General features: G+C 58.4%; 1 protein-coding gene across 1 annotated transcript; it reads right to left on the bottom strand.

Annotated features, from left to right (window-relative positions):
• Positions 1 to 1,094: 1,094 nt before the first annotated feature.
• Positions 1,095 to 11,601, bottom strand: stimate (STIM activating enhance). The gene is made up of 8 exons (XM_088915945.1): positions 10,575 to 11,601; positions 10,005 to 10,053; positions 9,147 to 9,242; positions 8,786 to 8,907; positions 5,284 to 5,396; positions 4,904 to 4,981; positions 4,638 to 4,787; positions 1,095 to 4,441 (listed from the first exon to the last, which is right to left on the bottom strand). Exons 1-8 carry the CDS (start codon positions 10,789 to 10,791, stop codon positions 4,325 to 4,327), a joined length of 942 nt encoding a protein of 313 aa, XP_088772071.1. The 5' UTR covers positions 10,792 to 11,601; the 3' UTR covers positions 1,095 to 4,324.
• Between the last annotated feature and the right edge of the window lie 1,977 nt (positions 11,602 to 13,578).

Raw genomic sequence — 13,578 nt, 5'->3', positions numbered from 1 at the left:
ACCATCATGCATGTGTTTTACATAAAGCAGAATCCATCTGTGACGATCCTTCACACCCCTTGTTCAATAATGTCCAGTTGCTCCCATCAGAACGCAGATACTGGCTCCCCAACTCCAAAACCAACAGGTTGAAGTTCTCATTCATACCTGTAGCCATATCCTTACTTAACACTGGACTTTCTATGCAAAGAAGGATGTATATTGTTGTTCCTGTCGTGGTTTTTTCTCTGTCCGTCTGTATACCAACACGGCTGCTGTAACACAACGTGCCCTCTCGGGGATAATAAAGACTGCCTCTCTCTCACAGATCTCCGATGCTGCGCCGACATGCACACACACTCTCGCTGGAATTCTGCAGGAGCTGTGCTGTCCGTGAGGAAGCAGGCGAGCAGAATTCCCAGCATGAGTCATTGTTACGAGAGCCTGAGGCATAAACAGACCCTGGGTGTCCTGTTTCACTGCTGCCCTTTCCAGCACCTGTTCCTGCTGGACGTCATGGGGTTCCCCACGCTCTCTATTAGAATTACAGAGACGCCCCCCCCAACTCCCATTTAATCACAGGGGGTGGAGGACTGTCGTCTGCAGGACAGGGCTCGTCTGAAAGACGGGAAAGCAGAGGCGTTTCAAGTGTGAACACCTGCCCAAAGCTGCTGGTACCACTGCTGTCGTTATCAGATCAAGTTAGTGCGGCTGCTATTCTTCAACTTTGAAAATAAGCACTTCATCAGCATAAACACACCGAGACAGCTGATTGGACTGGAGACACTGCTGTCCCTCTCCTCTCACACTCCCCCTGAACTCACACACTGACACACACCTGACTGGACTGGAGACACTACTGTCCCTCTCCTCTCACACTCCCCCTGAATTCACACACTGACACACCTGACTGGACTGGAGACACTGCTGTCCCTCTCCTCTCACACTCCCCCTGAATTCACACACTGACACACCTGACTGGACTGGAGACACTGCTAGAGACACTGCTGTCCCTCTCCTCTCACACTCCCCCTGAATTCACACACTGACACACCTAGGTCAACCATAGCCAGCAGAGCAATCCCAGTTTCGCACTGAAAATAAAAAGAGTACAATTTAATTTATAAACTTTATTGTAAATGCTTATATAATGTCAGTACATCGTACTATCAGTAAGACATTTGAATTGATCTCCCAATAGCCCTCATGTTAAAATGCAACACAGGAAATCGGTTTTAACCTGGACTCCTCCCGGGCTGGGCCGCAGGAGATCCACTGGACCTGGACCCGGACAGAACTCCCTCGGGGAGGCCCAGGTGTGACGATCTCCCCTTCCAGCCGTCTTCTCCAGAGCCCAGACCAAGGCCCGACAGCAGCTCAGTACCTCCAGGGTCCGTGCGGTTAATGCAGTCCTTGTGGACGCGCGTGGGACGGTCCTGCTGCCTTCAGCTGTCCCACCCACAGGAGACGGGACATGCTGCTCCCTCCAGCCCACACGCTGGGGTTCAAGGACAGAGGGAACAGGGAGCACAGGAACACCGCTCACGCAGCAGGAATGGGGTTCGATCAAGGAATGACCTGCAAAGCTTTCTGCTAAAGTGCAACATTCCCCCACCTGGTGTAAACCACTGTAAGTGACACACAAGCTTCCAAGATCAGCTGTGGAAACTGCAGAGTGGCGAAGGAAGGAGTCCACCATGCAGAGCAGAGGATCATGGTTAATGGACGCCCACGGACACCGAGAGCCCGGCTCCTTCTCCACACCCCCACTGTGGCTCCTCTAGCCTGGGCACTGGGGATGCCCACAACCACTGGTGTGTACTGGCACTGCCCACAGGCACAGGCCCAAATATATACTGCTCGTCTTGGACATTCAGCTCTTTCCTCTCGGTTTAGCTTTCTCCATACAGAAACAATTCTATGGCATCAGTCTCCTTAAATTTCAGGCACTGTCCTTCACACACACAGTCAGCCCCGACAGCTCTGAGAAGGGCAGCCTGTCAGTGTGGGGGTGTGTGGAGCCACAGACCGGCGGCTCGTGTGCGGGCGAGCCCGAGGGGTGAGGATCAGTGTGAACGAAAGAGCCTCACACCTCTCTTCTCACCCCAACCGAGCTGCGTTAACAAACCTCCCATCACCATCGAAGGACTGGAGGAGGCTTCCAGTAAACCGCTGATGCCCACGATGTACACAAACTGTACCTCCTCATCGTGCGCAGATACATAAACATTTTGCAGCGCCGCACACAGAGTGCACACACCGTACACACTCTCCCCAGAATCACAGCTTCGCACTTCCAAATCACAGAGGACAGCAAGGACTGTCCAGCCCTGGGGCTCCCCCCTCAACCCCAGGGGACCGCATCACACAAAACAGGAAGGATCTGGAATGTAGGTGAGGAAACTATTCCGCAGTGGGCAAATGAATCATCAAGGAATAAATGACGAACGAAGTGAGGAGGCGAGTGTAAGAGGTGGCAGTGGAGTACTGAGGAACCCAGCCCTGCAGACGGGGACTCCGCACCGAGCTGCCCGCTCTCCGGGACAGAAGCCCTCACGTGACCTTTGATCACTAACCACACGGGTCACTTCAGAACCATACACTCATCTCCCTGGGTCGCTCCACCGAAAGGGCCCAAGAACTCGGACGCAACATCGCCTCCTCTTGGTCGAGCAGGAACAACCGCTCTGCTCTAGGGGGTCTCGAAGGGGGGTGCCCGCCATTGCCCACTTCCCCCCCTCCGAGAGCGACACTAACAGCCGCTTCCCCGCGGAGGTGCTGTCCAAGAAGCGTCAGAGAGGCTCGGCCCACAAACCGCGCAGTGGGGCACACGCGCTGCGCCCCGTTAATCCCTCAGCCGGGCCGTGTTTGCAGACCCCTGGGGGTCACGCGGGCCTGGGCTCTGACTCCCCGCCAACAGCAACGCCGCTCCAGGACCAGCTAACCGAAGGAAAAGCCATCGTCCTCCTGGGTCGAGTGGCGTATCAGCAGGACCAGCCTTCATCGCCAAGGGACGGCCCTGTGGGCACCGCGGGCACTGTGAGCCCTCCTCTGCAGGCCAGAGCCCCAAGCCTGCGCGCTCCAGAAACAGCCTTTCTACCACACTGATGGCACGCCCTAGTTACCGTTTTTAAATATTAGATATCTGTCCCTGAGCACGCATACTCTCTTGGCTCTAAATCATCATCATGTTTGCAATAACCGTAAAAACCCAACGTCTGGCGACACTTTCTCAACGCAGCAGTCCGACAGCACACGGGGGGGGGGGCCCGGTTCCCCCAAAACTGCACCAACGCTAACAGCAGGACCTCAGGTCGGGCTCGCAGGAGAGGGGAGGAGGGCAAGGACGTTCGGCGACTCGTTCACAGTAACACAGGGCGGGCGGGCCCAGAACCGGCACCTCACAGGTACCAAACCACAGGAGCACCCAAGTGTGAACCGCTCGAGCGGTCCCACAAGCCCCTGCCCCAGGCGTCCGCCTCTGCCCTTTCACCCGCAGAGCCAGACGAGGGCCAGGGAGACCACCGCTACGGGAGCAGTTAGCTGTTTTGCAAGGGAGAAGTCGAGTTGTGCTTGTGTTCAGCAGCAGTGTGCGGGACAGCGGGTCTCCACAGTGCGCCCCTGAGGCTCGTGAGCACCAGCATCCTACGACGTCTTCAGCAGGTACACGGGGAACGTCCCAAGACTTTGAACAAACTGCTCCAGCACTTTCCAGATGGCGCACGAGCTGGAGCCACATCCCTGCAGGTCTCACGGCGCACTTGTCCATGACTACAGGCCAGGAAACGCAACGCGCAGACCAGTCACGTCCCCAGTCCCCCCAATAATGTCACTTGGGTCTCTGGGAGGAGAGACAGAAGACCCCACATTTCTCCTGGACAGGACCAGGAGTGACAATCACTGAACTAAAAATTAGGAATGAAAGAATCCCTCAAAACTACCCAGAATGCACATGCATAGTCCCGACCTGAGGGACTCAACTAGAATTAAAAACTACTTTTTGGAAGATGCCCGTCTCAGGCCCCTGTGACAGTGCTCTCCAGGGCAGCAGGGAGGCAATACAGACCCCGCCCCACAGATATCCTCTTCGTCCCATTGGCTAGTGTAGCGCCACGCCCCCTTACCCTGATTGGAGCTAAGTGGCAGATTTGGGTGTGGCTACCGTCCTGGTTGGTTCCTCAGACCAGGCAGCTTTCAGAAACTCCGCCCCCCATAGTTGGCCAGCTTTCGTGAAGAGCTACAGTGATGAAGGTGAGCACACCCTGTGGGCCGCTGGCCCCCCGCTGTCCCGGAAGTCTGCGCCCCTCTTCTCAAGGGCGACGTGGGGCGGAGGGGGCGGGGGCCCTCAGACCGGAAGCCCCATCCGGTGTTTTTTCTTCTTGACCGGCTTCAGGCTGGTCAGCCTCCGGAGGTCCTCCTCCCCCTCCGAGTCGTCCATCTCGTCGTCCGCGGATATCAGGATCTGACCGGGAGATGGACAAAAAAAGAAAAGCAGTCAACAGAAACCAGGCTCTTCTGCCGACGCCCGACTGTGGCCATGAACTCTCGTGCGTCTGGATGAGTTGTGCCAAAGATCTTCCTGTGATTCATCTGGTCTTCCACCCTCCCCCCCCCACCTCGAGCTCCTCATGCAAGCGTGCCCCCCTCCTCTCCCTCACCTCGGACTCGGACTCCTCGTGAGAGTGTGCCCGCCGGTATCGGATCTTGCTGTTGCCCCTGGAGTCCTCGGCTCCCTCCTTCTCCTCCAGCTTGGCTTTTGTCCTCCCTTTCTTCATCAGGAAGTTGTCCACCACCCAGAACATCAGCGCCTGCCCACGCGCACACACAGAACAGGCACCGTGGGTATTCTGGGAAGGAGCTAGAAAACAGTGCCGGCAGGAGGGGGGGCCACGCCCCCCGGCGAGGAGAGGACGGGGTGACTCACGTTGACGAAGAAGGGGACGATCAGCATCACGATGGCCAGCTCCAGCTGGGGGTTGGCTATGGGGTTCAGCAGGGCCAGCTGGAAGCAAAGGGGCAGGAGGTGAGCGTGCAGCCCCCCTCCAAAATCCAGATGTGGGGTTCGCGCAGCAGCACAGCTATCCGATATCCATTCAACACTCTGCTATCCTGAACAGGCTCTTTTCCTCATTAGAGGCTACAGCTCCCTGTTGGCAAGACGGATGGCATAGCTTCCGCCTGGAGAGATTATTACATTTGTGGGAGACGACAGATACCCCCCACCCCCCAAGGTCACAGCGTACCCCACTCTCCCGACTCACAGCGCACTCACGCACACCCCGAAATCTAGTGTTAAAACTGCACCTTCTTCCACTGCGGGATGAGGAGAACGAGGATGATGAGGATCTTCTCAAACATCATGATGAGGATGTAGAGCGCACACTGGCCCACCCAGGCACTGCACTGCAGGGGCTCTCCTGGGGCAGAGACAGAGGTCTGGGTTAATACCCTCTCCCCTGGGGCAGAGACAGAGCTCTGGGTTAATACCCTCTCCCCTGGGGCAGAGACAGAGCTCTGGGTTAACACCCTCTCCACCGGGGCAGGGACAGAGCTCTGGGTTAATACCCTCTCCCCTGGGGCAGGGACAGAGCTCTGGGTTAATACCCTCTCCCCTGGGGCAGGGACAGACCCCTGGTTATATACCTGCACCGCAGTCCAATACAGGACAGGTGTCATACAGCTTCTGGGAGCTGCTGCAAAACGGACACCCAGACACCGACACAGAGACGCAGAACCTCTCTCTCTCTCACCACAGACAGAAGGCAGGAGCTGCGCTGGAAAATGTAAACGAGGGGGCAGGCCTAGGGAACCTGCCCCAGTATAAACAGGGAGGCAAAAATGTAAACGTCCCCCTCCCCTTCTCAGTGCGGAGCAGCTCTGCACTGTGTCTCTCTGCATCAACCTTCACCCCCATGTGGAGTTTAAAATAAATAAAAAGGGTTTAAAGGCCTCACAAGGGCAGAGCACGAACGTCAGTGGCATTACACCCTCCCAGCTTCACGTCGCTCAGATGCTCAGATGAGAAAGAAAACTCCGCAGGGCTCCATTCACGGTCTCCTTCACCCCTCCCGCACACCGGGAGGCCGAGTCAGCTCCAGAAGCTCCTCGCCCATCCCGTCTTGGTGTGCAGAGCTCTCTCTTCCCGAGCTCCTGTGTTCCTTTCGCTCCGACAGTTAAGACCAGCAGGCCAGCAGCAGCCTGAAGCGGTGCGCCATGCAGGGCCTGACACAGACGCTCAGGCAAAGGTTTGACGTGTCTGATCAAGGTGGACAATTTACGACCTAATTAAGCCACTGACGTCAGTAACGGGACTGACTGGAACTCGGGATGCTGCATCTCTCCAGGACCAGCAGCGCTTTTTTCCCTGGAGAAAAGCCACAAGGAATGGGACGAACATGTGAGCTCCACACAGACAGCACTCCAGCCCAGAGCTGAACGCTGGTCTCGAGGGCCATGTGGCAGCAGGAATGAGCGCCACGCTCTGCCCCACTGCTGCCTGGCTCGCACCCGGCCCTGTTTAAACACGATGATGTGCGAGTGCGTCCTGCCCCGGGATCGAGTCTCGGAGGCCTGTGCTAATCTCGTCCGGTCACTCAGCGGGAGGACAGAAACAGCAGAATGACCGAGCGCCCCCCTCGCGCTCCACTCTCCCCCTCCCGATCTCCCCCTCTCCACCCCCGTCCGCCTGAGTCTCAGCTTTCCTCAGCTGTGACACCTGATCCCCCCCCCCGGCCGTACTCTCAAACTCACACCCAGCCTCGGGCAGCAGGAGAGGCGCTCGGAGCCTGGACTCCGGTCTCTCCGGACACACGGCTCTGTGGAGGAGGGAGCAGGGGGGTGCCGGGGCTCTCAGGAGTTAAACAGCAACACGGATCCCACCTGCACAGCCTGCTCCGCTCGGAGAGCGCGGGTCGGAAGAGCAACAGGGAAGCTCAGCTCCAGGGCTGGACAGCAGGACCGGTGACAGCCGGAGAGCTCCGGAAAGAATTCTGCCGGAGGCTGAGCCCGAGCCAGACTGACGGGGTGGAAGGAGAGAGGGGGCGTGTGACCACCTGCCGCCAGGGCGTCCGGTCCCTGATCCCTGATCCACAGGTGCTCAACTCTGGTCTTCCGGGCTTTCCAGATCTCTTTAAACGCCCCACAGCCGGAGAGCTCCGGGAAGAGCTCGGCTGCAGCGCATCAGAGGCGGGTGAAGAGAATCCCCTCCGATGGGATAATCCTGCGCTGTAAACGTCTCCTATTTGATGGTTTAGGAGTTCGAACGTGATCGTTAAAAGCACAAGTGGAACGGAAACCCTCACACGCTGCGATCGCACAGTGTCGTGACCCACACCGGCCACTGGGGTGCGCCGCGCACCAAGGACACGGACACTGGGGTCCGTGTGCAGTTCGAGAGGCTGGCGAAGCCGTGACCGCGTCCCAGCCCACAGCGCCACCGTGTTATTCTGGAGCGCCGACACGCCCGGAGAGCAGGGGAGGCGGCGGCGGCGGCTCACGGTTATCTCTGCCGACACCATCAGCCCTCTTTAAAAATTCGGTCTCCTGTCAGCTGCCCACCTGCAGCCCAAGGGCACAAACCCTGAACCCCACCAGACTGCAGCAGCGCCACTGGTGCAGGACTGACGGCCGCAGGCTAGGAAATCTGCAACAACTGGCCTTTAACTGCAGATAACCAACAATAATTAACCAGGCCAGGGGCTGCCTGAAACAACAGCAGGGGAAAAGCACTGATTGCACTGATCGTAATCTGCTGAGTGAATGTCATCGGAGAAACCGTGAGTACACAGGAGGCACTTCTTTACACAAAGGGTGGCGGGGGTCTGGAACAAGCTGCCCAGCCATGTTGTTAAGACAGAATCCCTGGGATCTTTCAGGAAAGAGATCAAATCAACACACTGGCAAGCACACCCACTAATTTATCTGGCTCACACTTCTATTTAAAGCAACTTACACTGTACACTTACATACGTATATCTCATAGCCCTCAACCAAGAAGTCGGCTCCGATTCGCACAACTGCCAACTCTCCAGGCAAGGGCGACACCTAGTGGTCAAACGCTTTAGTGACACCACCTCTGAAAACAACTCCAGCCCGAGGCGATGGCGCTGAACCTTCTTATGGTCTCCCAGCCTCTTGTACAATCAGTCCTGCGATGTCGCCCCCGTTAACAGCTCTGTTTAATTGACCTGCAGACGGTCGTGCACAGACAGGTGTCTGTCACACGTTTAACGCCTCTTTGTAGTCACGTGCACAGAGCTGTTCCACACCTTGTTCAAGTCATGGCACCCCGGTTTGCCACAACCCACTCCGCACTCCAGGAACTCCAGTCCAGGCGCCAGCTTTCTCCGGGCAGCCCGGAAACACGCGGCCGCCTTGCGTTCACGCGACGCCGGCACTACTCCATTCCCGATCGGACCACACGCACCGGTCCAGTCAGGCACGGGACAACTCAAGATCCGGGGGGTCTCCGCAGGTAAAATCCTCACGGATTCAGAACCGGCGACAGGAGCCCCAGCCTGCTCCAGTCCTGCCCTGCAAACGGGGGACCCTGCCGAGAGAGCTCTGGGGGTGAACGTACCGCTGTAGCTCGTAGACTCCGGACTCTCGGAGAGCAACAGCACCGTCTCAACAGATCTCCCTCTGGAGTAGCCGCTCAGACTCCTGGACTCCGGACTGTCCAATTCCCCACCTCCCTTTTCCAGGTTCGTGAAAACGCAGCACGTCCGCTCACTGCTAGCGGTCAGGTGAAGCGAAGACCACTGGCGACCTCAGCTGGGACTGCCCCCTGCGGCGGCACCAGGCTTACCGTACTCCCCAAACCGCAGAGAGTCCCACTGCCGCCACTCCACCAGCGCGCTCACGGCGCGGACGCCCGCGTAGATCACCAGCATGCCCAGAGACGCGTCCAGCAGGAAGTTGATGAGGTACCTGCAGGGGCCACAGGGCAGCTCAGCTTAGCCCAGCCCACATGGGCCCGAAACCGGCCCCCGCCTCTCCTGACACCCAGCCCCCCCCCCCCCACTGCACACAGGCCCGAAACCACCCCACCACCCACCGCACACGGGCCTGAAACCAGCCCCCCCCTCACCGCACACAGGCCCAAAACCAGCCTCCCGACCCCCCGGCCCGAAACCAGCCCCCCCCACCACACACGGGCCGACACTCACAGTGAGCAGGGGTCCTCCTCCGTCAGGTCGGACAGGTAGACGTTGGCGAAGTGGATGAACAGCATGCCGATGGCCTGCTTGGACGTGTCAAGGAACCTGTGAGGGCAGGGGGGGGAGGAGGGAGGGACAACCATCAGGGGTCACAGCTGCACGAAATGCCAGCAGCCAGCCAGCCTCCTTCAGCACAGAGCCGCTGCCGGCGCTGAACATCTCTCCCTCGCTTTGAGGTCAGCTGGCCTGGGCTAAACTTTCCCCTTGCACCTGGGATCACCCAAGAAGAAAGCCGGGGGACCCCCCCGGAATGCATCTGGTGGAACAAGCCGGCAGGACAGGCGCTGGCGGCTGGAGCTCTCGACTCTCCAGGCCCGATGACCACCACCACACCAGGCATAGACACTCCCCCACCTCCTCTAGTCACACCCCCACCTCCTCTAGTCACACCCCCAAGCCAACCAGCCCCGCCCCCATAACAGCCAACCACTCCCCCACATGCCCTAGCCACACACCCCAGGCCAGCCAAGCCCCGCCCCCCACACCACCAGCCCCGCCTCCACACCCAGCACAGCCCCGGAAATACAGACCAAAGGCAGAGAAATTCCCACACAAGTCGCTGCGCTGGAGAAATTCCACAGCCCGGCCCAGGAGCAGGGCAGGGCAGGGCAGGGCAGGGCAGGAAGGGGCAGGGAGAGAGACGGCGACCAGGAGGCAGAGGGGAGAGGGAGAATGAAATGAGAGGCGGAGGGAAGAGAGGGAGTGCCAGACGGAGAGAGAAAGAGAGAAACGGGAGAGGACCAGGGGACCATCTGTCGAGCAGGAAGCCCCCCGCCCCCGGGAGAGGGTGTCTGGCGAGGGGTTTACCAGATCCTCCAGGGGCGCCTCTCGTGCTTGGGCTCCCGGAAACGCTTCACTGCGGGGAAAGAGAAGAGCAGGTCAGAAAGACAGGACCGGCACGCCGCCGCCCCCTGCTGGTCTCACCTGGAGACACAGCCGGCCAGCGCTCATCCACACCTGCGGCACAGGAACTGGAACCGGAACCAGAACCCCCCCCCCAAGCGAGGAATTCCAGAGCGCTGACCCACAGCACATGTGACAGAGCGCCCTTGCCAGCTCGAACCACAGGCCGGACTGCTTTTCCTCCAAGCAGGGCTGTTCTCCTTCATTTCCAGGCGCCAAAACCTGCCGGATACCAACTCACACTCCACCACGCCAACCCTGCAGGCCGGCCTGTCACACCTGGCCCCCCGGTGTGGGGAAGCTGACTTGAGTGGTCCAGAGAGAGAGAGAGAGAGAGGGACGGACAGGGTCCCCAGGCAGAGGCAGGGCAACACTCTGACCCCTCCGAGACGAGACTCGACCCTTAATCGCTTCATGGGATGGGCTTGTGCCCCCGGGCTGCGGGACGGGGACGCCTGCAGGCCGCGTACTCACACATCAGCGTGCTGAACGCCACCACCCCCAGCAGGCCCTGCAGGAAGATGCCGAAGCTGTCCATCAGGGCGCCGTTCTCGCAGCCCCGGGAGTCGCTCCCGGGGGTCGGGCTGGCCAACAGGGAGGTGTTGTGCGGGGAGGAGGCCGGCAGCACGGCGCCCAGGACAGCCTCCTCCCCGGGCCGGGACACCATGCGCCTCAGGCCGCTGTCCGCCATGGCGGCGCACAGGGGGAGAGTCCAGCCGCACGCCGGGCGCCGCCAAGTCCGCTTCCCACGAAAGTGGGAGGGTTAGAGGGAGGTCTGAAGTGAGCTGCGCTCCCAGCCTGCTTCTCCGCAGTAGGTCACGGTGGCCGGAGAGTTACTGCAGGCCGCGCCGGGACCCATGACCCCGGTCCATCCTGGCCGGCCTCCCGCGGTTCCGATGAGGGGGCTGCTCGTCTCCCCGCCCCCCCCCAAAACAAAAAGAAATAGACCGTTTTACTTTCCCAGACGGGCCAGCACGTCCCGGGGCAGAGGCGGCGCGTCAGGGCGAGGGGCCGCACCCCGACCTGCCCCCCGGGGCAGCTGTGGCGACCCGGCCGGCTGACCGCGACATGTCCCGCGTCCGGGCGCCTGTCGGAGTCCGCACTCCCAGGCCGGGGATGTCCCCGGGCGTCCGGTCCTGTCTTCTGTTTCTGGCTTAAACGGAGAAGCGGTTGGAGATGCTCCTCTCCTCACGTCCAGGAACAGCCCCCAGCCCCGGGGTGAAGAGTCGCTCCCGGCTGCTTCCCCAAATCGCACGTCTCCGCTCCGTCCCCTGCTGTCAACAAGCTGCCTGCTCCACAGTCGGCAACAGCGCACGACGCAATCCCACCCTCCCCGGGCAGCCCGACAGCCAGCAGGATTTCGTAAACCAAATTTCCCGAGACAAGCTCCGCTACTTCTTTTTTTTTTTAAGCACAATCGCGTTTTTCTCTTCCCGAGTTCAAGCGGCAGGCGCGCCAGCTGCTTCCTTGCTCACTCATTCTGACTTCCCAGGCCGCTCGTGACGTCACGCACCGGCGTCGCCCAATGACGGAGGGGGCGGGGCGTTCCGGCTGCCTTGTGGGAGATGAAGTCCAGAAACGAGACTCCGTCTGTCTGCACAGCTGGAGACTGAACGAGACTACAGTTCCCCGATGACACCGCGACCGGTGTTTCGGAGCTTTTTTTGCGTAGAAAGTTTAAATAACATAAATGCGTAACTGAGGTCACCTGTTCTTCCTGGTAGTTGCTGAATTGGCTGTAACACCACTGTATTGCATACATCAATAATATAGATTCTGCGTCTGTTGTTTTGTGCTGTGTTCTATGTAGTACTTTATTTGTATTCTGCATAGACTGTTTTATCGGCTGTAATGCAAAGACTGTATTTCTGCGAGATGCGTTCTTTTCTAACACTTCTCGGATGTAACTATATTAGATCAGATCGCCATGGATGCAGCCTAGACCCACTTTCAGACCCTGCTCATGCCAGCATTTTAAATGGCAAACGTTTATCCTTATTAATAATTAGGTAATAATAATTATTAAAATAAATAATGGAAAATAATTATGATGTACTGTCTTTACACTTTATAGTAAGAAAGAAAGGAGAGCTGATAACAGAATTAGAAGAATTAAAAACAAGGGTGTCGAGTGCTGAATGCTGTGACGTAATGCAGCAGATAACAGCACGATATAAATTCAGAGACCCTCTGTTAGACTAATGAGGTGAGTAAAGGGTGCAAGGTGAGACACAGACTGGACAGCAGACAGGGCAGACACACACACACACACACACACACACACACACACACACCAGGGCTCATGAACCCTCCAGCATGTCTCTGGACTGTGGGAGGAAAGCAGACACAGGAATTGAACCCCAAGCCCCCGCACTGCACAGGGGCCATGTTGACCAGCCCGTCGCCCCATCATCATCGTCAGCCTTGAGCTCGAAGCGCTGTCTTGTCACGCGCAGAGCTGTTGTGCTCGTGGGTGCGCGGCGCTCTCGATGAAGACGCGAGGTGCAAGATGGCGAACGCTGGTGAGGGGCCACAGAGGTGCCGGCCACAGGCCCCTCCCCGGGATCCGCTGCCCTGGAAACTGGCGAGCACCCCGAAAGGAACCCCCATTCTGAACCCGCTGGCGAGGACAGATCCCCGACGTGGCGGGGAGCTGCTGAGCTACAGGCTGGAGGAAAAGTCTAATTCAACAACAGCCCACTAACCAGAACTCCCGCCTCCATTAGAGAACATATTTTTATTTTTTGCATTTTTAAATAGTAAACATATTCCACAAAACTCTGTACAATCTTATTTACATACACATATTAAACCAAACCCACGATTTGCTTTGCCTCTCCCAGCTCATCAGACGGAGATGTGAGACTGCTAGCTGGCCGGCTGGACTGCGGCCCTCTGGGACCAGGCCTGGCCACCCCCAGTCTCGACCAAGCGTGACTTGGCTCTTATACGCACTGGCTCGCCCCCTCCCAGATTTTGGCTGCTGCCTTTGCATGCAGAGCTGTGACGAGAGACCTGCAGCATCTCGGTACCTTCCCTGGGTGCTGCTGGGAAAAGCCATGTGCCAGAGCCAGAAATAAATGCAGCGTCTGTGCAGTACTGCTCTCAGTCCTGGGCTCTGTGAGGGCAGTGTCTGCCCAGTACTGCTCTCAGTCCTGGGCTCTGTGAGGGCAGTGTCTATGCAGTACTGCTCTCAGTCCTGGGCTCTGTGAGGGCAGTGTCTGTGCAGTATTGCTCTCGGTGCCCCTGGGCTCTGTGAGGGCAGTGTCTGTGCAGTACTGCACAGACACTGCCCTCACAGAGCCCAAGACTGAGAGCAGTACTGCACAGACACTGCCCTCACAGAGCCCAAGACTGAGAGCAGTACTGCACAGACACTGCCCTCACAGAGCCCAGGACTGAGAGCAGTACTGGGCAGACACTGCCCTCACAGAGCCCAGGGGCACTGAGAACAGTACTGCACAGACACTGCCCTCAC

The sequence above is a fragment of the Atractosteus spatula genome, chromosome 5, assembly GCF_055471065.1.
Source record: "Atractosteus spatula isolate fAtrSpa1 chromosome 5, fAtrSpa1.hap1, whole genome shotgun sequence".
In the NCBI taxonomy this organism is placed as follows: domain Eukaryota; kingdom Metazoa; phylum Chordata; class Actinopteri; order Semionotiformes; family Lepisosteidae; genus Atractosteus; species Atractosteus spatula.
The sequence above is the reverse complement of the archived record's forward strand: the minus strand, read 5'-3'. Positions and strand labels throughout refer to the sequence as shown.

Bases quoted from the DNA above. Each gene is read 5' to 3' on its own strand.
- stimate (XM_088915945.1), bottom strand. From the start codon at position 10,791: ATGGCGGACAGCGGCCTGAGGCGCATGGTGTCCCGGCCCGGGGAGGAG. The intron at 9,243-10,004 runs GTAAACCCCTCG...CTGCCCTCACAG, and splicing joins AGGCGCCCCTGGAGGATCTG to GTTCCTTGACACGTCCAAGC. The intron at 4,982-5,283 runs GTGCAGTTTTAA...CTTTGCTTCCAG, and splicing joins TCATCCCGCAGTGGAAGAAG to CTGGCCCTGCTGAACCCCAT.